This window comes from Cutaneotrichosporon cavernicola, assembly GCF_030864355.1.
Source record: "Cutaneotrichosporon cavernicola HIS019 DNA, chromosome: 7a".
In the NCBI taxonomy this organism is placed as follows: domain Eukaryota; kingdom Fungi; phylum Basidiomycota; class Tremellomycetes; order Trichosporonales; family Trichosporonaceae; genus Cutaneotrichosporon; species Cutaneotrichosporon cavernicola.
This window is the reverse complement of record NC_083399.1, coordinates 401,140-424,840: the sequence shown is the minus strand read 5'-3', so window position 1 is coordinate 424,840 and position 23,701 is coordinate 401,140. Positions and strand designations below refer to the sequence as shown.

General features: G+C 59.0%; 10 protein-coding genes across 10 annotated transcripts; 4 read left to right on the top strand and 6 right to left on the bottom strand.

Moving 5' to 3' along the window:
• Nucleotides 1-939: 939 nt before the first annotated feature.
• Nucleotides 940-3,585, top strand: exgD (uncharacterized protein; the record flags this gene model as incomplete). Its single annotated transcript, XM_060603579.1, has 2 exons — nucleotides 940-1,182; nucleotides 1,342-3,585. The coding sequence occupies 2 exons, from the start codon at nucleotides 940-942 to the stop codon at nucleotides 3,583-3,585; spliced, it is 2,487 nt and encodes an 828-aa protein (XP_060459858.1).
• A 977-nt stretch (nucleotides 3,586-4,562) lies between these two features.
• On the bottom strand, nucleotides 4,563-6,485 carry CcaverHIS019_0701640 (uncharacterized protein; the record flags this gene model as incomplete). The annotated part of the gene is made up of 7 exons (XM_060603577.1): nucleotides 4,563-5,352; nucleotides 5,584-5,705; nucleotides 5,816-5,960; nucleotides 6,047-6,165; nucleotides 6,205-6,211; nucleotides 6,280-6,398; nucleotides 6,435-6,485. 7 exons carry the CDS (start codon nucleotides 6,483-6,485, stop codon nucleotides 4,563-4,565), a joined length of 1,353 nt encoding a protein of 450 aa, XP_060459857.1.
• A 2,655-nt stretch (nucleotides 6,486-9,140) lies between these two features.
• CcaverHIS019_0701630 (uncharacterized protein) lies at nucleotides 9,141-10,522 on the bottom strand (the record flags this gene model as incomplete). The annotated part of the gene is made up of 5 exons (XM_060603576.1): nucleotides 9,141-9,277; nucleotides 9,404-9,420; nucleotides 9,743-9,912; nucleotides 9,983-10,227; nucleotides 10,294-10,522. 5 exons carry the CDS (start codon nucleotides 10,520-10,522, stop codon nucleotides 9,141-9,143), a joined length of 798 nt encoding a protein of 265 aa, XP_060459856.1.
• Nucleotides 10,523-11,276: 754 nt separating this feature from the next.
• On the bottom strand, nucleotides 11,277-13,460 carry CcaverHIS019_0701620 (uncharacterized protein; the record flags this gene model as incomplete). The annotated part of the gene is made up of 2 exons (XM_060603575.1): nucleotides 11,277-13,016; nucleotides 13,056-13,460. 2 exons carry the CDS (start codon nucleotides 13,458-13,460, stop codon nucleotides 11,277-11,279), a joined length of 2,145 nt encoding a protein of 714 aa, XP_060459855.1.
• A 158-nt stretch (nucleotides 13,461-13,618) lies between these two features.
• CcaverHIS019_0701610 (uncharacterized protein) lies at nucleotides 13,619-14,308 on the top strand (the record flags this gene model as incomplete). The annotated part of the gene is made up of 4 exons (XM_060603574.1): nucleotides 13,619-13,768; nucleotides 13,915-14,038; nucleotides 14,075-14,135; nucleotides 14,173-14,308. The coding sequence occupies 4 exons, from the start codon at nucleotides 13,619-13,621 to the stop codon at nucleotides 14,306-14,308; spliced, it is 471 nt and encodes a 156-aa protein (XP_060459854.1).
• Nucleotides 14,309-14,439: 131 nt separating this feature from the next.
• Nucleotides 14,440-16,060, bottom strand: GSP1 (uncharacterized protein; the record flags this gene model as incomplete). The annotated part of the gene is made up of 11 exons (XM_060603573.1): nucleotides 14,440-14,669; nucleotides 14,721-14,763; nucleotides 14,812-15,024; nucleotides 15,086-15,091; nucleotides 15,142-15,182; nucleotides 15,298-15,321; nucleotides 15,407-15,434; nucleotides 15,490-15,494; nucleotides 15,557-15,561; nucleotides 15,648-15,674; nucleotides 16,047-16,060. 11 exons carry the CDS (start codon nucleotides 16,058-16,060, stop codon nucleotides 14,440-14,442), a joined length of 636 nt encoding a protein of 211 aa, XP_060459853.1.
• A 131-nt stretch (nucleotides 16,061-16,191) lies between these two features.
• On the top strand, nucleotides 16,192-17,241 carry CcaverHIS019_0701590 (uncharacterized protein; the record flags this gene model as incomplete). The annotated part of the gene is made up of 5 exons (XM_060603572.1): nucleotides 16,192-16,218; nucleotides 16,280-16,312; nucleotides 16,349-16,512; nucleotides 16,548-16,642; nucleotides 16,676-17,241. The coding sequence occupies 5 exons, from the start codon at nucleotides 16,192-16,194 to the stop codon at nucleotides 17,239-17,241; spliced, it is 885 nt and encodes a 294-aa protein (XP_060459852.1).
• A 170-nt stretch (nucleotides 17,242-17,411) lies between these two features.
• Nucleotides 17,412-18,994, top strand: dus2 (uncharacterized protein; the record flags this gene model as incomplete). Its single annotated transcript, XM_060603571.1, has 3 exons — nucleotides 17,412-17,931; nucleotides 17,979-18,053; nucleotides 18,093-18,994. 3 exons carry the CDS (start codon nucleotides 17,412-17,414, stop codon nucleotides 18,992-18,994), a joined length of 1,497 nt encoding a protein of 498 aa, XP_060459851.1.
• Nucleotides 18,995-19,031: 37 nt separating this feature from the next.
• Nucleotides 19,032-20,908, bottom strand: MAK10 (uncharacterized protein; the record flags this gene model as incomplete). The annotated part of the gene is made up of 5 exons (XM_060603570.1): nucleotides 19,032-19,373; nucleotides 19,433-19,774; nucleotides 19,806-20,738; nucleotides 20,770-20,837; nucleotides 20,869-20,908. The coding sequence occupies 5 exons, from the start codon at nucleotides 20,906-20,908 to the stop codon at nucleotides 19,032-19,034; spliced, it is 1,725 nt and encodes a 574-aa protein (XP_060459850.1).
• Nucleotides 20,909-21,985: 1,077 nt separating this feature from the next.
• Nucleotides 21,986-23,411, bottom strand: MSF1 (uncharacterized protein; the record flags this gene model as incomplete). The annotated part of the gene is made up of 2 exons (XM_060603569.1): nucleotides 21,986-23,226; nucleotides 23,261-23,411. The coding sequence occupies 2 exons, from the start codon at nucleotides 23,409-23,411 to the stop codon at nucleotides 21,986-21,988; spliced, it is 1,392 nt and encodes a 463-aa protein (XP_060459849.1).
• Between the last annotated feature and the right edge of the window lie 290 nt (nucleotides 23,412-23,701).

Genomic DNA, 23,701 nt, shown 5'->3' with positions numbered 1-23,701 from the left:
CCCCCAGTACTTGCCGAGGTTTGAGACAAGAGAACCGAGTTTTTTTTATATCATTGGCAGTGTGACAGTTTCGGCTGAGGCACATGAGCATGGGTATTAATACTTGGCATGAATATGTTGAACAGCTAAAGGCTCAGGGTAAAATACCTTGCCCTACGATTATATCCACCGACGTAACCTTTCCTTGGATGTTATCCCTTGTTCTCATTCTATGGAGTCCCCCCTTCCTTGGCTCTTCTGTCAACCACGAGCCTCTGATCCTCTGCCTTTCGCTAATGACCCAAGAAAGCCAAGGCAATCAACACTCTACTGTGCCTCATGCATACGTACGTATGGTGCAAAGGTCACCTCATACAACCCTGGTTATAGGTAGTTGAGTTCAGTCCCAGAGTGAGGTACACAGCAATCACTCCTGCCCCTTGCTCTCCCTAACCAACTGACCTCTCTCACACAACCCACCACCCCACCTCAAACTCCCAACCACCGTTACTTCTCATCAATCATCTCTCTTCCTCTTCCTCTTCATCTTCATCTTCATCTTCATCTTCATACATCTCCCTCTCTCTCTCATATACTCTTCATCTTCGTTTAATCCTTTCCCTCTCCCTTCTCTTCCCCCCCCCCCCCCCCCCCCCCCCCCCACACTTGTTTCCTCGTCTTGTTCTTCCCCTCTTACAAACGGACAACTCCGTCCTCGTCACTTCCCTCCTTCCCTCGCAACCACGCCAGACCAGACGACAACCTATCTCGCACCTCACACGAGTGCCATCTTCTCAACCCGTTGCCATACCCAACAACATCACACGTGGTTGTCAGCACTCTGTGACACTCTTCATCCTTTCCTCTGCTCCTGCGCATCATCCAAGTTGTACTTTGAACACTTGTCATCTTACCTTTCCTCTCCGTAACCCGCCCACTCTCGTACCACTGTAATCTACCATGTCGCAACCATCTGATCGCGACCTTGGCGACCGCAATTCCGGCGGCTTCCACTCGGCAGAGGCCCACGAGATGGCCGACACTGCATACCTCGGACCGGCACCTGGTCCTTCTCCCTCTGTCTTCTCCCGGGACTCGACCTACACCTCGCTTGCCCCTTCTGAGCGCTCTCACGGCGCGAGGGACTCGTGGGGCAGCAACAAGATGATGGCTTCGGGAGAGGCACCCATCGCTGGATCAGCTGTAAGTCGTACACGATAGAGTCACACATGTGATGGGCGCCCCGTTGGATACGGAACGCGGTAGTGGTTGGTGGTTGCGCCCGACAACCCACTGTCCCTGTCCCTGTTCCAGCTGGTAACCCCCTTTCCCCTTTTCAACTCGAGACTAACACGCTCTCAGCTTCCAACTGGCGCCGCCGCTGCATACGCACCCCGCCAGCAGTCTCAGCTCCAGCACGGCTACACTTCACCGTACGATTCGGAGACCGTCGGTTCGTACGCCCCAGCTGGCTCTGTTCCCACTGCTCCCGATTACGAGAAGACCCCAGCATGGGCCGCGCAGAACAACCAGCGCAAGCGCAAGTCGCGCTGGTGGCTCTGGGCACTCCTGGCGCTCATCTGCTTGATCTGCGCTGGTGTTGGTCTTGGCGTCGGTCTCGGCCTCGGCCTCAACAAGAAGAGCGGCGCGAGCTCAGACTCTGCCAAGGACAAGCCCATGACCGACGTTGCGGGCCACACCACCGGTGCTGAGAAGCCCAGTGCTACGGATGCTCCAACTGCCGCTGCCATCCCCACCTCTGGTGGCTTTGGCTCCATCATTACCCTCGACGACGGCACCAACATGACATACGAGAACGAGTTTGGTGGCCACTGGTACTGGGACCCGGCCGACCCGTTCAACAACAACGCCCAGGCTAACTCGTGGACCAAGCCTCTCAACCAATCCTGGGACTGGGAGAAGGACACCATCTTTGGCGTCAACCTCGGCGGCTGGCTGAACACTGAGCCCTTTATTGTCCCCGGCCTTTACGAGCGCTACTCCACTGGTCCCGCCGGTACCACGGTTGACGAGTACACTTTGTCGATCAACATGGGCACCGACCTTGAGAAGGCCATGACTGAGCACTACGATACTTTCATCACCGAGCGCGACTTCATGGAGATTACCGCTGCCGGCCTCAACTGGATCCGTCTTCCAATCGCCCACTGGGCAATCTACAAGGACCCCAGCGAGCCGTACCTTGAGCGTGTGTCCTGGACCTACGTTCTCAAGGCTCTCGGCTGGGCGCGCAAATACGGTATCCGCGTCAACCTCGACCTCCACACTGCCCCTGGCTCGCAGAACGGTTGGAACCACTCGGGCAAGATCGGCGCCATCAACTGGATGAAGGGCGCTATGGGCCTTGCCAACGCACAGCGCACTCTCGAGACCATTCGTACGATCGCCCAGTTTATCTCGACGGACGAGTGGAAGGACGTCGTTCCCATGTTCTGCCTCCTCAACGAGCCCAACGGAGCCAGTATCGACCAAGCAAACGCCAAGCGCACGGTTGGAACCTTTACTTACGAGGCGTACAAGACCATCCGTGCAGTCACCGGCTACGGTGAGGGCAAGGGGCCCATGATTGCCATGCACGATGCCTTCCTAGGTGTGACCGAGTGGTTCGACTACCTCCGCGGTGCCGACCGTCTTGCCATGGACCAGCACCAGTACCTCGTCTTCCAGGACCAGCTCACCGGGCAGATCTCATCGTTCCAGAACCGCCCTTGCGACGCTTGGGCTGATCGTACTGCCCAGACCACCAACACGTTTGGCGCCAACAACGCCGGCGAGTGGTCCGCAGCTGTTAACGACTGTGGCCAGTGGCTCAATGGTGTCGGCCTCGGCTCGCGCTACGACGGTACCTTCCAGGGCTATGCGGACAAGCGCATCGGCTCGTGCGATTTCTGGAACGACTACACGCAATGGGACCAGGCCACCAAGGACGGTCTTCGCGAGTGGGTCGCCTCGTCGATGGACGCCTTCCAGAACTACTTCTTCTGGACCTGGCGTATCGGAAACGGAACCACTACGGTTCCCTCGCCCAACCCCATGTGGCACTACCGCCTGGGTTGGAAGGAGGGCTGGATTGCTGCCGACCCGCGCACTGCCACTGGCACTTGCGCTAAGGCGGGCGTCTCGGTTCCGCAGTTCGGGGGCACCTTCTCTGACCCCGCGATGGTCGGCAAGGGCCAGGTCTCGCCTGATCTCCCTGCCGCTCAGACTGCTTCGTACGCTTGGCCCCCAACCCAGTTCACCGACATCTCTCAGGCCCAGATGAACCAGATTCCCCAGTACACCAAGACTGGCACGCCCATCACCATGCCGGGTCCTACCTACACCAACCCCGCAAAGCCCTCAGAGACGATTAACGCTGGTACTGGCTGGGCCAACTCGAACGACGGCCTTGGCCAGGCGTATGTCAAGGTTGCCAACTGCGAGTACCCTGCCATCTACGACACGGTCGGCGGTATCGGCGCTGGTCAATGCGGTGCTGGCGGTGGTGATGGTGGTGGCGGCGCCGCTGCTTCTCCACCTGCAACTCCTGCGGCTGCAGCTGCTACTCCTGCCGGCGCGCGTCGCGGCTACCCTCCCCGCCAGTAAAGGACGAGTGACGACGACAAAACTACCTACGGACTCTTCTGGTTAATACCAAACCCCCCCCTCAATCCCACCATTGCGCAATCTGTATACCACTCCATTGTCTGTCTGGCATTGCTGAATATCCGCTCGCTATACTAAGGCGCCTGGCACATCTATGTTTTTATAGCTTATGGACATTTAGCACGTGGCGGTGTGTGGTGGTCGTTGGCCGCGAGAGGGGACTGCGAGACTGGGGGCAGTCTTAATCGTGAACGTGGTTAAAATGTGTTTCAACCCCTCGCAAGCATAAAAAACTTGGCAGGGCCTGACACGGTTCAGACGTGCAGTTGTCAGTTTGCACTTTGGTCCAACTTTGGCTTGCAGCAAACCAACAATGAGTTGCTGGTGAATGTTTGCTTGTCTCTTGTCAATGCCAAGTCCCGGGTACCTTGTCTATCCCGCATCCCTCAATCAAGGTAATCAGGGCAAGCAATTGATCCTGCAACTTTATTGTATTTTTCCTGTATCAAGTCCGACGGAAGTTTGAGCGGGGAACGCAACGACGCCGGGCGTGCTGTGCGACATTCAGGAGATGGGACATGAGGCGCGGAGGAGGGGGTCCGGGTTTCTCGGCTCGCGACTCCAAAGCAGTCCCAAACATGATCGCGTCGGCTCGCGACTCCAAAGCAGTCCCAAACATGATCGCGTCGGCTCGCGACTCCAAAGCAGTCCCAAACATGATCGCGTCGGCTCGTGCACCGCCGCCACGAGGATGGATGGATCTCATGCATCTATCAGACAGTTAGGACAGGAATAAGACAGGAATGGGAATCAGGATCCAGATCCGGCCCCCTTGGTATGAATCTCGCAACGCCCTCTCCTCAAAGATCACATCTGGACGCTCCCCAATCGTGTCGTCGTCTGTGAGCCCTCTGCCAGGCGACTCTCCTAATGCCCAGCCTACTCCCAGCACTTGCGCCTACTCCCAGCACTTGCGCCTACTCCCAACACTTGCGGAGAAGCGCGATCTGGCGCCGCGCGCGGGGTACCGGTGTCGCGGTCTCAATGATCGCCAGCGCGAGGGCCACGGGCCACGACACCACCGTCCACAGCGGCGCGGTGATGGAGCGCACGCCCTCGGCGTACGCGAGCACAATGCGGGCCAGAGTCAGAGTCATGGCCATGCCTGCGCGGCGGCGCCCCTCCAGAGGCGGGGACGCATTAAACGGCGCAGACTTGACCAGCTCGAGGGCGCTAACCAGCGCGTCTTCGGCGCGGCCGCCGCGCGCCCACGCGCCGGCGTACGCGATCCGGCGCGTGTTCTGTGCCGGAGCCAAATCACGCGTGGAGGGGAGGGGAACTTGGAATGCCGAGCCAGGAGCAATGTGGAGCGTGATTCCGGGCTGGGCTGCAATACGGCCCATGTCGTAGGTCAGAGCTAGGGTTTGGGTTGGGGCTGGCATTGAGGCGTCATAGGCCGGTGGTGCGGGGGTTGAGGTTACGCTTACTGCGGTCGGAACGGCGCCGGTTGCGGGGACGGCGTCAATGCCTGTCCAGTCGCCAGAGAGCGCCTCTTCCTCCTCGGGGGCGGCCCAGCTGCCCGCCTTGAGGAGTTTGAGGGCTCTGTTGCCCGGAATCGCCAGGATCACATGGTCGTAGATGTGGTTGGTGCCGCCCGCCTCGACGAGGCGCACGCCGTACTCGTGCGATGTGATGCTCACGATCTCGGCGCGGGTGTGCAGGTTCTCGGGCGGGACGACGGACGCAAGCTTGTCGATTAATGCGGCACTGGGGTGAGCGAGGACTCGGGATGTTTAAAGAGAACAGGACAGCGAGGTGACTAGACTCCGACCACACTGTGTAGAGCAAGTTGGTCCTGAGCCTCTTGTCGTCTGGCACTCCACGTGCCAGCCCAGCCCATCTTAATCAAGACCGGGGCGCATAAACCGCGCCCTCATCTCCTCAGGTCGCTTCGACTCCCTCCCGCCGCGCCCACCGCTCAGGAAGATATCAACTCACCCGCCACCCGTGATCGCCTCCCAACTTGCCTCGTGGTCCTGCACGCCGCGGACGACATCGCCAGCAGGCATCGACTTGGCCGCCAGGTCGTCCGTCAGCAACCAGAGGCGCGCAATACGTGGCTGTGATCAGCTAGGTCTTGGAGATTGGAGATCCAGCTGCAATTCAATAAAAGGAATCGAGTAACTGGTTAGGAGGGCAACTCAGCCATCCCTGAATGGGCAGAACGCACCAGTAGCCACTCGTCAAAGAACGCCGCGCTGTACCCGTTCGCCGAGAGCCACGCGCCGAGCTTCTGATCGTCGTCCGCCTGGGCATACCGGAAACGCAGGGTGTCGAATGCGAGGCGCCATGCACGAGGGTTGAAGAGGTTGAGGCTGGGTGTCAATTGATTCTAGAGCGGAATGACGATCCGCCCCGACCAGTTTTAGTCGGACGTCATCAGCCGCTGTTTCCCACTCACACTCCAGCGGGACGGGGTTGGCGCGAGACGGCCAGCGACATGTCCGTCCGTCGCGTCGGCAGGTCGAGGTGCTTGAGGAAAGCGGCGAGGGTGGGGCTTCCAGCAGGGCTAAAGGCCATCTATCGTCAGAGATGAGTGGGAGGGTGGGAGGCACACACCAGGCCGCTGGGGGTCAGCTTCTCATTTCAATCTGCGCCTCTTCCCACCCACTGTCCACGCCGACTCGGACTCACGTATCCACGAGCACGTCTTCCTTGCCCTCGCGTCTGTAGATGATACCGCGCGCTTGTCCGCCGACATGCTCGGCGCTCTCGTAAATGTTGACTTCGTGGTCCGAGTGTTTCTTGAGGAACTGGGATGAGCGCCTTGTGACGAGTCCTGAACATACCCAGAGGGCTGAGAGGCCGGAAATGCCGCTGCCGACGATGGCGACGCGCATGATGATAGAGGATTAGGTAGAGATAGATAGATAGAGACAAGAGTAGATAACACACGAACGGTACTAGAGTCGTTGGATGTGATTCCAACGCGGCGCGTCCCCACGCCCCCAGACCCCACGCCCCCAGGGCATTTTGTAGTAATACAGCCCAAGATTCTAGGAATGTAAAAGTCTCATGAGAACTTTGCGGCAACCGGCGGCAACCTACCGAGTGGTGGGGTGAGGGACTCTCTGTCTCTCATCTCTGTGGGGTCAGGTTGCCCAGGCACCGCCAAGACGCGGGAAGAACGCGTGACGGTAGGGGAGGGGGGAAGGTGGATGTGGGGTATGTGGGGGAAACACGTGTCGGATTCAAAGCTGGTTTGATATTTACACAGCCCACTAGCACTGTAACCTCCTCCTCCATTGTCATGTCACAGCCTCTTACGCTAAAGCCTCTTGCCACTCTCCACACGGTCCTCTTAACCTCAGAAGACATAGACATCTGAACAATCATCCAGAACAGAACAGTATGCTAACGACTACTCATCACACATCATCGTCTTGGTCGGGTAGGTGCTTGATCTGGTAAGAGTTGACCAAGCTCAATCATGAGTGCAATCACTTCGCAGCCTGCGCCTACTCTGCACATGCGCCGCAACACGGCCCAAGACGCCAACTCCAATAACGGGTCATACCAGGTCGACGGCTGCTGTAGGGGCACCCACCACATCGACTGCAGCGGGTGCTGTGACCCGTGCGGATGCTGTCAAGACGGTTGCGACTGCGACTCTTGCGGGTGCAAATACAACTGCTGCGACTGGTGTGAAGACTGCTGTGGCTCGTTCTGGGGATGGTTAATGTGCGGGCCTCGCTAGACACCATGACTGCAGCCCAGATGCCCCGACACCAAGGCCGAGCGCGACTCGAGTCGCAAGCAAGTGTCCGGAGTCAGACAGCTGGTACTGTAATGGACCAAGATGTGTATAGGTCCATTTCCAAGACGTATAGGTCCATTACCAAGACACGCCATGTGATATAGTGTGGGGAAATCGATTACATATGTATAGCCGAGTCGTGAGGGCCAAGCGGTCGCCAGTCATGTCGCTAGCCCAAGATGAAGAGTGAAAGAGTGAACAGTCCGAGCAAGACGAGCAGCATCACCAAGACAGAATCACAAAGTCCGGCACGCGGCAAGGCCTGCGACCACTTGTGCGTCCTCAACAGTGGTCGCTTGACTGGCGTTGACCGGCGAGTGCAAGTGCTGGTGCAAGTGCTGCCGTCCGGGCAAATAGAAATAGATAACACACTATCATTAGTTTTGTCATGCCCACAGCCCACAGGCCATTCCACAAACCCTTCGACGTCATCCAATGCGCAGTAGCAAGTCATGTTGGATATGACGGGGTGAAGATCGCTGGCGATCTGGACCCTGCGCCACCGTACAGTACATTTGACCATTCCTCATTCCGTAATTTAGTGGAGCGCAGCTTGGCGCAGCAGTGAGCGCAGTCTCCGTCTCCGTCTCAGTCTCAGTCAAGCAATGCCCAGCAGTATCCATCGAGTAGAGCAGCGGTAAAGTGACAATTATGCAAGTGCGTGGTGTTGGTCTATGTGATTGGTTGGGCCGTTGCAAGTAGTGCAGGACAGGACAATAGAGTGGCTTGGCGCGCCGCTGGCGTCAGAACGCCTTGGATTTTCCATCCTCACAATGATCCTCACGAGGGGCCAGATGGATTGGATTGGCTATGTCCCGAGGTCGGGAGGAGGAGACGCATTCAAGCCAAGTGATTCTCGGCGACACACGACATAAGGTGCCGAGACAATGCGTGGAGTAGCGCACATCCCGCTCGGTCTGCGCATGAGGCGCGCTTCATCCCTCAATCGTGCGCGGGGCGGTGGAGACACGGACGGCGGGATCATCAACGATGGCAGGTAATACCGCGGGTCGTCGTGGGGCAGGGGGCGGTCGCACTGTGACATGGGAGGGGTGGGGGCGTGAAGCGAGTTGGTTAGTTGGCGACTGGGGTAGCCGGCAAGTAGGGAATGCAAGTTGAGGTTGTGGGCGTGATATGTCTTTAATGCGTTTGAATGTAACGTGAATGTAGCAGAATCAAGTCGAGCGCACGCAATGCACACTAGTATGTAGTTGCACCCGGTAGTGGCTTGTAAGGAAAGGTCCGGGAAAGACGCGCTCTGTGAGTGGGGGTAGGGTTGGGGATTACGACTCCATGGCGTTTCCCGATAATTGACCAGACCAGTATGGGACTCGTTGTGCCTTGAGGCCTTGTAGTTCAAACTCACGTCACCTCCTACCATCATCCCTGCGCTGTTTCAGAACTTACGCGACTGAGGCATCAAGGAGGCTGGATGCTATACCGCCCAGCACTGCAGCTTGTCAGATGCGATCTGTGTACACTGCCCATGATTTCTATCCCGTGCCAAGCATTGTGTCTGCCGCGCATGCATCGCAGTGTCCCAACACAATTATGATCCGTACCTTTTGCGTTCTCATGAGATCATTGGTGGGGGTGATGATCACATCCGTGTGTCTGTGCGTTCGTGCGTCCGTAGCTGGGACTGTGTTTGTTCCACAAGTCAAGGCGGGGCTCGGAGTGTATCAGCATCTCTCGGCGCGCCAATTCACGGGCCACCGCATTGGCCTGTCATTCCCATCTAGTAAATCTCATCAGAAGTGTGACCAGATCGTGACCCATCAGCCACCATCAGCAACTCCTCCTCGTCCAACTGGGCGGGGTACGACATGAAGATCTGCTTCTCGGCCACGACCGAGATGACGTTGGCCGAGGGCTCTGCGTCAGTGGATGGACATGACGCCTGGGAGCTTTGTGGAAAAAAAGAGTGTGTCGACGTCGCCCGACCTCGTGGGCTCGCTCCACTCTGACGTGAGGGCGTCTGATGGCGCGACTTCCACTGACCGTCACCGTTGCTCCAGCTGTCAGGTGGAGAACCAGAGCCGTCGAGAACCAGAGCCGTCGAGAACCAGAGCCGTCGAGAACCACAGCCGTCGAGAACCACAGCCGTCGAGAACCACAGCCGTCGAGAACCACAGCCGTCGAGAACCACAGCCGTCGAGAACCACAGCCGTCGCCGTGCTGCTTCCCGCCATCTTGATATCTCCCAGTCATCTTCTCGTAGCATACACTCCCAGTCACTCCTCGTAGCTTACACCGCTATGCCAATAGAATACATGCGTCTAGAATACAGTTCTCCGAGTGGTGTCTCTACCGTGCCAGCCCTGCCTGACGGCAGCTTACATGCCCATGACGGTGCTGTCCGACTCCTCCATGCCGCAGCACACCTTGAGTGCGCGCTGCATGCTATCGCGGCTTGCTTCAAAGGGCGGCGTCTCGTTCAGATACGTCTCGAGGGCATCACGCAGGCTGTCTGCCGAGAGGCGGTTGATTATTGCGGGCGAAGCGAAGCGCTGTGGCGTCAGCTATGTTCCATCGGCGTCACTTCTCCGGAGACCATTCCCCTCCTCCAGCTTGACTCACAGCACTGCCGATAGGCGGAGTGGCCATGCCACTGGCAATGCCACTGATGCCACCCATGCCATTGCCCATCGGACGCGCAGGCGGGAGGCCAACTAGCCTGCGGGCCTGGTTGATCCGCGCCTCGTCGTACGTGTCGAGGCGGGTCTGTGCGCGGCGGAGCTCGTGGCGCAGCGTCTGGATCTCGTCCTGCATCTGCACCAGAACCCGGTACAGCGGGTTGAAGGGGTCACGGATACGAGTCCAGTCTTGGGTCAGCTTTGTCATTGGGCAGCTCCAGCTCAGGCCACATACCCCACATGAGGGGTACTCACCATCGGCATTCTCCATCAACGCCTCCTTCCACTTGCGCGCCTCTTCCTGGTCTTCGGCACTGAAGACTGGCGACTTGATAGCGACGTCGGCGAGCTCGAGCGCCTCCTCCATCGCCTCCTGCGACGGCGGCAGCGGGATACCTCCAAACTCGTTCTCGAGCTGCTCCAGCAGGCGGTAGCGCGTGTGCGGGAGCTGTTTGACGATGACGGTCGGGAATGGGATGGACATTGTATGTGAGTGTGAGTGTCTGTAGTATGAGATGGGTGGGCGGCGTCAAGTAGTCGTAGCTTTTATCCAGCCGCCCACAGCCGCCCATGTCAACAATATTATCTGCCAAGCCCTGTAGACAAAGCTGCAGTTGTTCGTGGGCCTGGCCCACAACAACACCGCTTAGCACCTGAACTCATACAGAGAACATTAGCACAAACGCCAACACAGGGATGGCCGGATGCTCTGGCCCGCCGGGCCCATGCCGACGTCCATGGATATCCGATGCTCCAGCCCAAGCCTCCAACCACGCGCCCTGCACATCCGGGGCAAACGGCGGGCGGCAATCGAGTATTGTCAGCGGAATCGGACGGCGACTCGGGCCGTGTCGAAAATCTTGATTCCGACGCTGGCCGACTCGAGCACTGTACCAAGCTAAATGCTCACATGGGCCACGTGGAAGTGGTTTGACCAGCAACGGCCTCACAGCCGCCCAAAGCCGAAAAGCCTCATCAAGCCTCATGAGTCTTTTGAGTCTTTTGAGCGCTATGCCACCCCCACGCATGACCCATTCAGTAGATTGGGCCGTGTTATCCCCACCAAAGGTCGCCGTTCTAACATCTTGCACGTTTCTACTGGCGCCGTGTACCTTCGGAGGATGATGCACCCTGGTGGCGGCTGCCGTTGTACAACGTGCATGCATATGTCGGGCTATGAGGTCATGTCGATCAGGCTTTATCGGCGCTTTCAAGTGACTACCAGCGGCTTCTAGGCACTAGGCTTCGGCAGGACGTTCGACGACATCCACGAGCTCCTTCCACTGCGTCATGCCGCCGACAGGGGCCCCGAGGCTCTTCGCGTCAGCGGCTAGCGCGTCAATGTCGGAGCGCATTTGCTGGCGGAATCGCTCGTCCTCGTCGCCCTCAGGAGCCGCGGCGCTGCTGCTCCCAAAGAGACTGAAACCGCTCTTCTTGCTCTTGCGGTGGCGGCGAAGCAGATCTTCCGTCTTGCGCACCGACGCAAGAATGCTCGCGTACTGCGTCAGGACATGCTCGACCACTGCGGCGGACCAGTCGGCGCGGTACGCCGAGAGCGCGGGCCGCGCGTCGAGGAACGTGTGGAGTGGCCGGAGGACCTGTGACACAAAGTGCGAAGGAGCCGAGGAGCGCGGCGGAGCGGCGCGGAACTGGGAGGCGACGCTCCGTACATGCTTGAGTGGCTCGGCGCAGCGGCGTTGCAGGATACTGATGATGCGAGCGGCGAACGCCTTCGTGCTCAGCCCGACTGGGAAGTCGACGTCCATCTGCTGGAGCATCTTCAGTCCCCGGATGCGGGCGCAGAGCTCGTCGACGTCTGCGACGGCTGCGGCCGCGAAGCGCAGCGCCGCGTCGTCCTGCCCGCTGTCATCGTCGCTGCCAGCTTTGTACGACCCGAGTGCCGTCGACAAAAATGTCCCGTAGCGCGCGACAACCTGCAGCCCAAGGCGCCAGAAGCGGTGCGCCAGTTCAGGCAGGTAGATCTCGGGTGCCCAGCACGCGCGGAACGCATCCCACGCTGCACCACTCTGCGGGAGCGCCCAGGGGGTGGTAGACGGGTTGGCCGGGACGGGCGCGCTGAGCGCCGCCTCGAGCGTGCTCACAATCTCTTTCCACCGCAGCTGGAAATAGACGGGTAGCTGCCAGCGACGCTCGAACGCTTCGTACGCCGGACTCTCGCGCATGGCCACCACCGCGTCCGCACTCGGTGCGGCGCCCTCGAGCAGCATCAGGAACGCGTGGGTTGTGGTGTAGTGCTTGTGCAACTCGTCAGGGCGACCGGCGGCGAAGATTGTGCTGCCCAGATTGTCGACAGTAGCGCTGCAGATCTCAGGCCAGAGTACGCCGGAGAACAGCTCGAAACGTGGAGACACGGTGTGGGCGAGAGAGAGGAGCGGCGCGTACCCCTCAACCTGGGATAGGACGCAGTTGTAAAGTCGTGCCAGAGCCGACGTCTCTTCCAACCTTGCGCGCATGCCGCGGATAGGAGTTTCGGGGGCAACTGGGACAGGAGAGGCGACGAGTGCCGTCGGTGTAATGGTTTTGGAGCAGAATGCACGCACTGCGCGCTGGACCACTTCCTCGGCCTCGGCCCACCCCTCGATTGAGTCGTACGTCTTGAGGCATGCCTTCATCTGCGCCTCATCGCGCGCCTCGAGGGCAGTCGTGAGGAGCGAAGAGAGGTCGCGGCTAAGGCGGCCCCGCAGCGCGTCAATCTGCGGCGACACGGTGTCGGCGATCTTGCAACCTTCCGCCCGCGCCTTGCCCCGCAGGTACACGAGTTGTGAGTACTCGCCAGCCAGGCGGACGACGACCTTCCCCTGCTCATCAGTAGAGTTCTCGAGTGCCTGTGCGCGCGCGAGCGTCTCAAATAACCGCTGCAAGAGGTCGAGGAGCGCCTTCTCCTCGCGCAGCGCAGCGCGCTCGTCGAGCTTGGCCTGTACCGCGTCCTGGTGATACTTGAGTACGTCCCGGACGGTCTGCCGTTAGCCACGTATCTCGCGTTATGAGCTACGCACTTCCACTTCGCCGCGGAGGAGACCCAGCGGCCGCTCCAGTCCCCTCAGTCGCTCTGTCTCGCCGCGCAGCCCTGTCCCCAGCGAGATGAACTCCTCGTAGTCGTCATTGATGAGTTGCACAAGCTCCTCGCGCAATTCGGCGAGATAGCTACGGAGCTCGCCACGTAATTCGTCGAGAGGGATGTGGATGCGGGAAAGGAGGAACGCGTCAACGTCAAACTTGCTCCCGCTGAGGAGGGCATGGTCGCGCGAGAGCGGCAGGAGGGAAGGAAGGTCGAGACTGTGCTCGCGGCTGTCGATTTCAATGCCTGCCGCAGCGGCGGTGACGAAGGCACTTGTCGCAGCGGCATGAGCATGATCTGGCTCTGGAGTACGGGAATGTGATCGTGGTGGTGAGTCGCCCATCGTGTCCACGGCCATGTTAGGATGTTGATGTGTTGAGAGCGCGCGTTGACGCTGATCGTTGACGTCCAGAGGTGGAGGCGTGCCACGTGCCTGGCGGAGATCAACCCGACCTTTGCACTTTCCAACTTGCACTTTTCGGATCTTCATCATCATCAACCATGTCCGACGACAACAAGGGAGCACCGCGCGCGCCGCTCAACATCCCCGCCGGGAATAGTCCGATCACCCCGGATCGTGACGCTACGTTTGACCCGGAGGCGGAGAAGCTCACGGGCAACTGGTGGGAGGACCGGAAGCGGGCACTCAAGGTGGGTCGCATGGCGATGGCGCTGGCAGGCAAGGCATCTGAGGTTTGGAGAAGGAAACCAAAGCGGCAAGAGAATTGAGGAGCCCTCGTTGAGCTTGAGACGGAATGAGGAAATTCTTAGATGTCGGCGGACACAGCTAATGCTAGCGAGTCTCTACCGACGACTTCTCCATGGAGCATGCGGGCCAGGTGCCATGCTTGCGTTCATCGTTGCTGTACGCCATCTCAGGTGGTGTCGGCATCGGTGCGATTCGATTCCTTGGGACCAGGAGTGAGTTGACGTTGGCCGACTGGAACTGACATGCAGGAGTGTACAGCTCGTGCAACTGGGCAGTACTTGGCGGGTGTGCCATTGCGGTCGGCGCTTGGTTAGTGCCCCTAACGCAGCTCTACTGACGCCCACAGGGAGATGTGCAACGCACAGAGGAGGGAAGAGCTGCGCAACATGCGCATGATCCAAGACAAGTTCCCCCATCGCCACGTCTCCAACCTCAAGCGCCCCAACCAGGACTGGCAGCCACCAACCCAAAACAAGGAGTAGACTGTCACTTGACTCCACACACACCATTCAACAGCATATTAGCACACATGAAATGCAGAGATTCATGGACTCGGCAAACACTACTGCTATAAAATGGCGGTCACCGCAATGGTGGGATCATAGACACTCTATTAAATGTCGGCGTCGTCCTCGTCGGGGAGGGGCGCGTTGGCAGCGACCGCAAGCTCGTTCTCGTACTGAGCCATGAGCTCCTTGTCGACGACGACCTCGGGGGGAGCAAGGGCAGGGGCAGCGACAAACTCGAGCGACTGGTTGCCGACGAGCTTGCGCGCGAGCCAGAGGAAGGGCTTCTCGAAGTTGTAGTTCGACTTGGCCGAGATCTCGAAGTACTGGAGGTTCTCTGTACGTCAGCACACTGCAGCACATGTTGTGATCCCCGTATTCGACGCACTCTTGCGGTGGAAGGTGACGTTGCCGGTCTTCACCTTGCGCTCCTGCGGGGCGTCAGCATTCATCCTTCTGTGACTGTTCAAGCGGCGTACCTTGACGTCGACCTTGTTACCGCAGAGGACGATGGGGATGTTCTCGCAGACACGCTCGAGGTCACGGTGCCAGTTGGGGACGTTCTTGTACGTGATACGCGAGGTAACGTCGAACATGATGATACCGCACTGGCCCTGGATGTAGTAGCCGTCACGGAGGCCACCGAACTTCTCCTGGCCGGCGGTGTCCCAGACGTTGAAGCAGATGGTGCCCTGGTTTGTCAGCACACGCGCCGCTGGGTGGCAAATTTCGAGCCAGCGAGCTCAGACGTACAAAGTTCTGCGGACGTCAGCAAGAACACTCAGATCAATGGCAAAAGCACAACGTACGGTGTGGAACTTCAAGGGGTGGACCTCAACACCGAGGGTGGCTGGGGAGGGTTAGCTTGCTCGAGCCGTGAGTGCAGCGGCCGCGCGCGATGGTTCGCACTCGAGTGGCGAGGTTTCGCAAATCGCGTGCCCGCCAGTGGCCTTGACCAGACATACCAATGTACTTCTTCTCGAACTCGCCTGGAGGTCGTCAGCACCGAGACGGGACGATGAATGCAGCCCTAGTCCAGGACGAGGGAATCAGAGCTTGTGGGATGGGACGTACCAGTCAGGTGGCGCTTGACGAAAGTGGTCTGAGCACGATCAGCTTTGATCCAGTTGTAGCTCTGATGGAGAGCCGAAACGCACCTTGCCTGTAGTTGAGAGGGAGGGACGCGCATGTCAGTATAGATGTAGCGGTAGCTGGCGAGTATACGTACCCTACAAGCGTCAGCAAGTCTCTAGGAAGGTTGCGAGGAAGGGTGGCGGCGTGGATGGGGGATAGGGATTTTGAGATGTAAACTTACGGTACCACCGTCACCGCAGAGGACGAGCTTGAAGGTCGCGGCGTTCTCCTCGGCCATTTTGAAGTCTAGTGTTGTCTATTAGGTAGGGAGAAGTAGAGAGTGACGACGTAAAGTCTTTTGAAGGAGTAGTTTGGTTGTAAAGAGAGAGATGGAGGAAGGAAGGATTGATGGTGAGCAAGCGGGTTTGAATGTTGGTGCTGTCCTCCTGTCCTCCAGTTCTCCCTCTTCCAACCCAACTCCTGGGCGGAGGCTTGCGATGGTACCAGCCCTGGCTCTTGGTGCCAAAGCTGGGCAGGCTCCTACCCAGTCTTGCCACGAGAGCAGGGCAACCTCTTCAATCCCCCCCCTGAGTCGAGCTTGCTTCACCCAGAGAATTTTCATGACCTCATTTACGCTCACTTTTCTCCCACCATCTGACATGCCCAACCACTTGTGCCTGAACCTCCACTCTCCATTCTATGAATTGTTGATGTCTGGCGTTCGATCCGCACTCATTGACCTTCAACACCTCCACCTTGCCTCAACTCTACAAATGTCAGGCAACATGGCTGGAGACCGCAACAGCGAGCTCGTAAGTTATACTGCACTCACGACTGAACAGTCACTGACGATGCGGCGACTGCCGCGGCCAGACAGACCACGAGCGTCATAAGGAAGGTGCAAAGGTATTGTGACAAGCAACCTACTCCAACTAACGACAGGGTGCTCAGTCAACAGCACGCTTCGTGAATGTAACAGAGTCAATCGACGAGCGACTGAAGAAATCGACGATCGGCCTCGTCACCCTCGAAGACTTCCAGAAAACCAAGGAGGAAATCGAGGAGGAGAAGCGCCGCGAGGCTGCCAAGACGGCTGCAGATAAGATGTGAGCTTGGTACTATTCACTACAGCTGACAACAGTTCTGCAGCCAAGAAATCCAAGAAGGACAAGAAGAAGAAGCGCGCGATGCTCTCCTTTGCGGACGAGGAAGAGGCGGGGAAGGCGGTCGAGGAAGGTGAGCTGGATGAAGAGAGTCAGCTGACCCCAGCCCCTTCGCCCAAGCGGAAGAAGCTCCTCAAGAACCCCGAAGTCGACACGTCTTTCCTCCCCGACCGCGAGCGCGAAGCACAGGAACGCACTGAGCGCGAGGAGCTTCGGCAAAAGTGGCTGGCCGAGCAGGAGCGCATCAAGAACGAGGTCATCGAGATCACGTACTCGTACTGGGACGGAAGCGGGCACCGGAAGACTGTCGAGTGCAAAAAGGGCGACGACATTGCGGCCTTCCTCACAAAGTGCCGCGCGCAGATACCAGAGCTGCGCGGCATGAGCGTCGACAACATGATGTACATCAAGGAAGACCTAATCATCCCCCATCACTATACATTCTACGACTTCATCATCAACAAGGCGCGCGGCAAGTCGGGACCCCTGTTCAGCTTTGACGTGCACGATGACGTGCGACTCATCTCGGATGCAACGAGGGAGAAGGACGAGAGTCACGCAGGCAAAGTCGTCGAACGCTCGTGGTACAACCGCTTCAAGCATATCTTCCCGGCCAGCCGCTGGGAGGTATACGACCCGGACAAAGACTACGGGTCGTACAAGATCGCATAGCCTCTTATCCAAGGTCTTGAGATCCATGTTGTACACTGCCATATGCACTGGTTCATACTGTTGGATGTCCGATGAGTGCGGAGCGGAATGAGTCGCTGGTGGAGGTTCGGTCGGCTGACTCCGTGAATTGCCACCCACAAAATTCTGACTCAACACACTCCTCTTCGCGCATGCTCTTTGGCCGACTCACCGCGGCGCTCAACCGTCTTCGTCTCGCTATGACCGTAGCCGTGCACCCCGCGTCTCCCATCACCGAGCCTGCCGCAAAGCGCATGCGGCTTTCGCCTGAGATGGAGGGCCCGCAGCCCGCAGCTATAGGCACAACGGTCTTCCCCAAGCCACCCAACGATTCCACCGCATCCCTCGCCACCGCTTCCACCGACTCCTCACCGCAGCCCAAGAAGAAGAAGTCAAGGCGCTCGCCCAAGGCCGGCGACTGGTCCATCGTTCCCACATCGGAGCAGGAGGTTGCGTCCGCGGCTGCCTGCGAGGAAACGATGAGCCTGCCTTTCGAGTTGGAACGCAGCTACGCTCACGAGCTGGTGTACAGTAACAAGCTCGTGCTTGCACCCATGGTGCGCAGCGGAGTGCTTCCTGCCCGCCTCTTGTCGCTCTACTATGGGGCAGGGTTGGTGTGGACCCCCGAAATTGTCGACAAGGCGATCATTGGCGCTCAGCGGAGTGTTGACCGTGAGCATCGCTGTTGGCTTACATTGTTTGATCGTAGCTGACATCAGCCGAGACCGGAATCGTCACGTACCACAAGGGCCAGGGCGCGATCTGGACCACTCACCCCATCGAGAAACCGTTTGGTGAGTCCGCTCAAGGCGACCTACGGAAGCTGACCCCAGTCATTTTCCAGATCGGCAGCTCCGACCCGAAGCTGGCCGCCGAGGCAGCCAAGGTTGTCGAGCAGGACGTAAGCGGCATCGACCTGAACTGCGGGTGTCCCAAGCCGTTCTCGACACACTCAGGCATGGGCGCCGCGCTCCTCTCCACTCCCGACCTCCTTCTCGACATTCTGCGCTCCGTCCTCCGTGCGGTCGACGTCCCCGTGTCGTGCAAGATCCGCCTCCTCGCAGGGCAGCAGGACACGCGGCACCTCGCGTCGCGTATCCTGCGCACCGGGGTCCGCAACCTCACTGTGCACTGCCGGACGCGCGACATGCGTCCCCGGGAGCGCGCGATCTGGGATCGCCTCCGCGACATCGTTGAGCTCGGCGAGCGGCGCGGTGTGAACGTCATCTGTAATGGTGACGGCGAGGGGGCGGTCAACTGGGAGAAGATCAAGGAGGAGACCGGGGCCAGCAGTGCGATGCTTGCGCGCAGCGCTGAGAACAACCCCTCCGTCTTCCGCCCCGAAGGTCCAGTGGACAACCTCACCCAGGTCGTACCCAGGCTCCTCAACATTGCCGAGTACACCAAGTGCAGCTGGGGAAGCATCAAGTTCCTGCTGATGCAGTACCGTCCCTCTCCGCCGCCGCTCAGCACGATCAGCAGAGCGCGGCGCAAGGAGCTCAACGAGGTGCTGTCGCGGGCCAAGAGCGTCGAGGAGCTTGCGGAGAACCTCAAGATCGAGCTCGGACAGGGCAAGACGTTATTCGACGAGCTCGACGCCAAGCTGCGTGCGCGTCCGGAGTGGGCTGTTTGGGAGGCAAGCCGTGCTGGGTCGGAAGTGGTGGACCCAAAGCCCGCAGAGGTTCAGGAGGCACAGGCTGAGGAGGGGAACGTGCTCCTCGCCGCCGCTGCATAGCTCATAGTCTTGATTAGATGCATATTGTACAGTACTTTTACTGGAGACGAGGGATGCGCTCAGCCACCTCTGCCGCTCCGTCCTTTTCCCAATGCAGCTCGCGCCCACTCTCAAGCGTTGCAATCGTGCCAGCCAGGTCGCACTGGAGCGGCCTCACGTCCAGTGTGTCCATGAGCCTATGCGCAGTACGGAGCCACGCCAGGGCTGTGGTTCGCCCCTTCTTGGCATCGCTCTTGTACGTGTCGTCGAGGGCATCCTTGGATGCTTCCCAAGCATTAAACAGTGGTGGGGCGGGGTGAGAGCCGGTACCGAGCGCTATCTTGTTGCGCAGCACAAACTCCGGGTAGGATGGGTCGCCAGTCGGCACGAGTGTGTAGAGCTACGGTCAGCCCCGACCTGTGGGAGGAGCCAGGAGGAGCAGAGAATAGGAGGACTCACAATCAGCATCCCGTTCGCGACGGCCGCCCACGCCTTGGCCCACTCGCCGCGGACCTCGCTCAGAGCAAGCCGCGCGCCAGCGACTCGAGCGATCCACCACCAATGCGCGCGCCGCTCGTGTCGTGAGAGTAGCCGGAGGGAGAGAGCAGCCAAAGCAGCGGACAGGTCTGCGTCGAGCGCGCGTGCGCGCAAGGCCGCGACAATTGGCTTGAAAGCCGGACATCTCGTGGCTAGGCGAGACGCCGACGACGCTTGGTCACACCACGCCCTGCTGAGATGCTGGAGGCCGCGCCGCCGGCGCGGTGGGTTCTGCAGACGGACGGTGAGGCCGAGGAAGAAGTTCTGGTGTCAGCTCATCCGTGTGTACACTTACTCCAGCGACAATGTCGCGCCATAAAGCAAAGGAACGCCGGTCATTCGGTGTTTGGACCTCGTGGCCGAGGCGGTCGAGCACGCCCCGTGGCTGGGACGTAGCGTCGGAGAGCCACTCGTCGACAAGCGCGTCGCGGTCAAGCGTGCCCAAGAGGGCACGGTACTGTGCCCGCACGATTGGAAGAGTTTCGGGCATAGACGCGAGGTGCCTCTCAATGTCCGCGACGGGAGTGTCTGCGAGAGCTCGCGCTGCAGCGAGCTGAGCGACGGCGTCATGGAAGGCTGCCCACATCTCGTCGTGGGAGGGGAAGGAGAGGTTGGGAAGGGGCATGTTCTGGCGGAGGAGAGCGGCGACGTCGTCGAACGCCCAGTCGACTGGCTCGGTGCTGACCTTTGGAATCTGGACGTCTTCGCTTGGCTGAAGTTGGAGGGCTGCGATCCAAGTCAAGCGGAACCACAGGCGGGCAGCAACGGGTACCCACGCCTCCTGCTGGCTGAGCCAGCGTACCACGCCGTTGACGTACGAAACGACGTCGGTGATACTTTCGGCAGTCTCGAGAGGTACGCCATACGGGTCAGCCCAGAAATCTTCACCATCGCGCGCGCTGCCTGCTGCATCGCACATCGCGCCCCAAGCGATCTCGACGCCTTTGGCGTAGGCGAGCACAAAAGCTCTGAGCGCGGCGCACGCCGCATAAGCTGCGAGGAAAGTCTTGTCGTTTTCCCTCGCCTTTGGGGAAATCTCGAGTGCGTTGTGGTAATGCAGCCCCGTGAAGACGGTCTGGGCAAGCGTTCCACCCTGCAACCACGCCAGCTCGCGCGCGCCCATCTCGTCCATCACCCAGCACACCTGCGCCGGCGTGAGCGGTGCACCGGGGTCGAAGCGGCCGCGCGGCGCGAAGCTCATGCCCCAGTCCATTTGTGGGTCCATCATCTGCTGTCAGCCTGTCGAGTGATGAACTTACCTGAAGCGCGTTCATCGCTTCCATGTTGCTCAGGGACACCGGCTTGACCACTCCCCCTGGGGGTAGGTCTGGCGTCAGCACTGTCTTGGGAGGACGTACACTGCGCGGCGCCGCTGAGCCATGCCTTAATGTCGGGCATGGTTGGTGTCGTGTGTCGTCAGCCGCTGGGTCTGATGGAATGGCGAAATGTCTGACTCACATGGCTGGGGCTCCACCCCTCAAGTAGTTCCGCAAACTCATGGTTGGTCGGGTCAATTGCATTTAAAGCTGTCGTGGGCTACCAAACCTAATGTCATATAGATAGGGACATTAGGATAAGGGTTATTAAAGGAATAAATGGGTGCGGCATATCTCCACCGCCTTGGCTGTGCTGAGGTAATGGTGTTCATCAAGAGCTTTGCCAGAGCTTCGCCACAAGGCAGCGATGCAGGCAACCAGCATGTAATGTACAAAGGAATTTCCAGGCGCGCCGCATCTCCGTATGCAATACGCACGATGTATGGCGTATCCACGTAGACTCCCGAGTTAGCTGGTAACGGCAAGAACGTGATTTATTGTTCCATATATTTTGTTCTATAAAAACGGAACATAATTTAGCACCCCGGCAGGGTTAAAGCTTGTAACACCGTTGGTGAAACGGTATCATGCGTCGTTGCCATCCAATCAGAAGTCATCTTCTGTGACGTCGACGCGGCAGGGGTTCGACTCCCTTACGGTGTATCTTTTGTATTCTTTTGCACACCTCTAACATAGACTGGGTGGGCCAGAGCCAGATCGACGGCCTCAGACCATTCCGGCATTAGGCCGAAGGATAACAAGCCTCCTCGTCCCACGCCATTCGCTTGCGTAGCTCGTCAACTCTCGGAGTCCAAGAGCCACGGTCTGTTCTGGTATCTCGACCACAGCGTCAGAGACGTGCGGGTAACACTGGAAATCGAACTTTGACATGTCGATGACTCAGGGGAGAGTGCTGCGATGCCGGGCTGGGAGGTGGGCTGATCGTGTGTGATGTCGCAGCCCAAGTGACATGGAGTTCAGTAAGTGCGGAGCGAATAGTGGGAGCGATGTGAACGGTGGGATCGATGCGAACGGGAAGGGCGATGGGATGCAGTTGAAAATAAAGGAGAAAACTTGAACCAGCTGCTACAATGACCGCCACGAACTGCACGGAACCGTGAGAGTAATGCTGCATACACCCAATGCCCAACCTCGATTTTTAGCGCATCTCGATACCCATCTGGTCCACCACCCGGCCCGTGACCTTGTCCTGGAGGACGTTTACCTCGTCGTTTGACAACGACCGGTCCATGCTGCGGTAGTTCAGACGGTAGCAGAGCGAGCGGCGGCCGGTCTTGGGGTGCGTAAAGTCGTCGATGAGCTTGACGTTCTCGACGAGGTCGCCCGCGATGTCACGCACAATCTCGCAGTAGTCGTTCTCGTGCCAAGGCGTAATGTCCTTGCTGGCAGCATCGTCTGGCAACCAGAAGCTCATGTCCTTGTAGCATGGCGGGTACTTGGAGTACGCCTTGAAGGTGGTAATCTTGCCGTCTGCAAACTGGTCGAGGAAGCGCGGGTCGGTGCTCCAGAACAGTCGGATGTCGGGAATGTCGAAGAGAACCATGGCGATGCGCTCGAGACCAAGACCGAACGCCCACGCCGATTTGTGACCCATGCCAGCAGTCTCGAGCGTCTTCTGCACGACGACACCGCAGCCGAGAATCTCGAGCCACTCGCCGTTGAACCACACCTCAACCTCGAACGACGGCGAGGTCCATGGGAACTGCGCCTCGATCCACCGCACCTTGAGCGGCTCGTCGCCAGTAGACCCACCGAACAGCTTGAAGATCATGCCGTTGAGCGAGTGCTTGAGGTTTTTCATGATCTCGGTAGCCAACTCGGGGTCATGGCACTCCTGGTACGGGTTGCTGGGCCCGACGACGGTGTCGTCCTCGATGATGATGGGGCACTTCTCGAGCTCGGCAGCCAGACGGGCGTTGTCGGCCTTGATAAAGTCGAGACCCTGCTCGCCAGAGAAGCACCGCATCCCCTCCATCTGGTGAAACACGGGGTAGTGCGACGAGTCGATCTCGTCGCGGCGGTACACGTCGGCGGCAATGAGGAACGCGTTCTCGTCCGTCTTGTATGCCTCAACCTCGTGCGCGCTGGTGTGCGTCCGCAGCATGTGTGTCCCGTTGACGTAGTAGCTGTCCGTCTCGGCGCGGCCCGGGTGATCAGCCGGGAAACCAAGCTCGTCAAAGTTCTGGTGCACCGACACTACCGGTGTCGACGGCCGCAGCTTGACATAGTCCTTGAAATGCGACTCAATGATCTCGCGCAGCGTCGACAGCGGGTGCCCCTCCTGCATGTGCAGTTGCCGCTCGACCTTGCCGAGGATGTTGATCGGCGTGTTGGTCTTGGCGTCGACGGGGTACGTATCCCCGCGGATTGTGAGCGTGTCTGATGTCAGCGTCGTTCGCAAGTGGGTTCTCACCAGCCGAGGTCGCTTGGAAACGGCGCTGGGCGAACGAGAGGGTCGGGAGAGCAACGCGCGCGGTAAGCGAGGCGCGCGGCGCGATGCGCACAGCCCGCGACGCGAGCCGGCTCGAGCTAGCGACTGCGCGGGGGAGCTGTGTGAGGAGCATGGGTGTGATGGGCAATGTTGATTTCCTGGGCCTGATAGGCTAATCCGAGTGGAGGTGAGATCGACTTGCCTCCACCATGGAGGCAAAAGGGTATTGACCTTGGAATTTCAGCACCTCATATCTCCCCAGCCAACTTGGTTACAGACGAGCCAAAAGTACGAGCTGAAGCCTTGATGGATTCACTGTCTACTCATCTAAAGCAGTATGAACCCAACTCTGGTCACAGGAGCAAGAAAAAGCCCAAAAAAATCTGCCCCACACGGGCTCGAACCGTGGACCTCGGAGTTGTT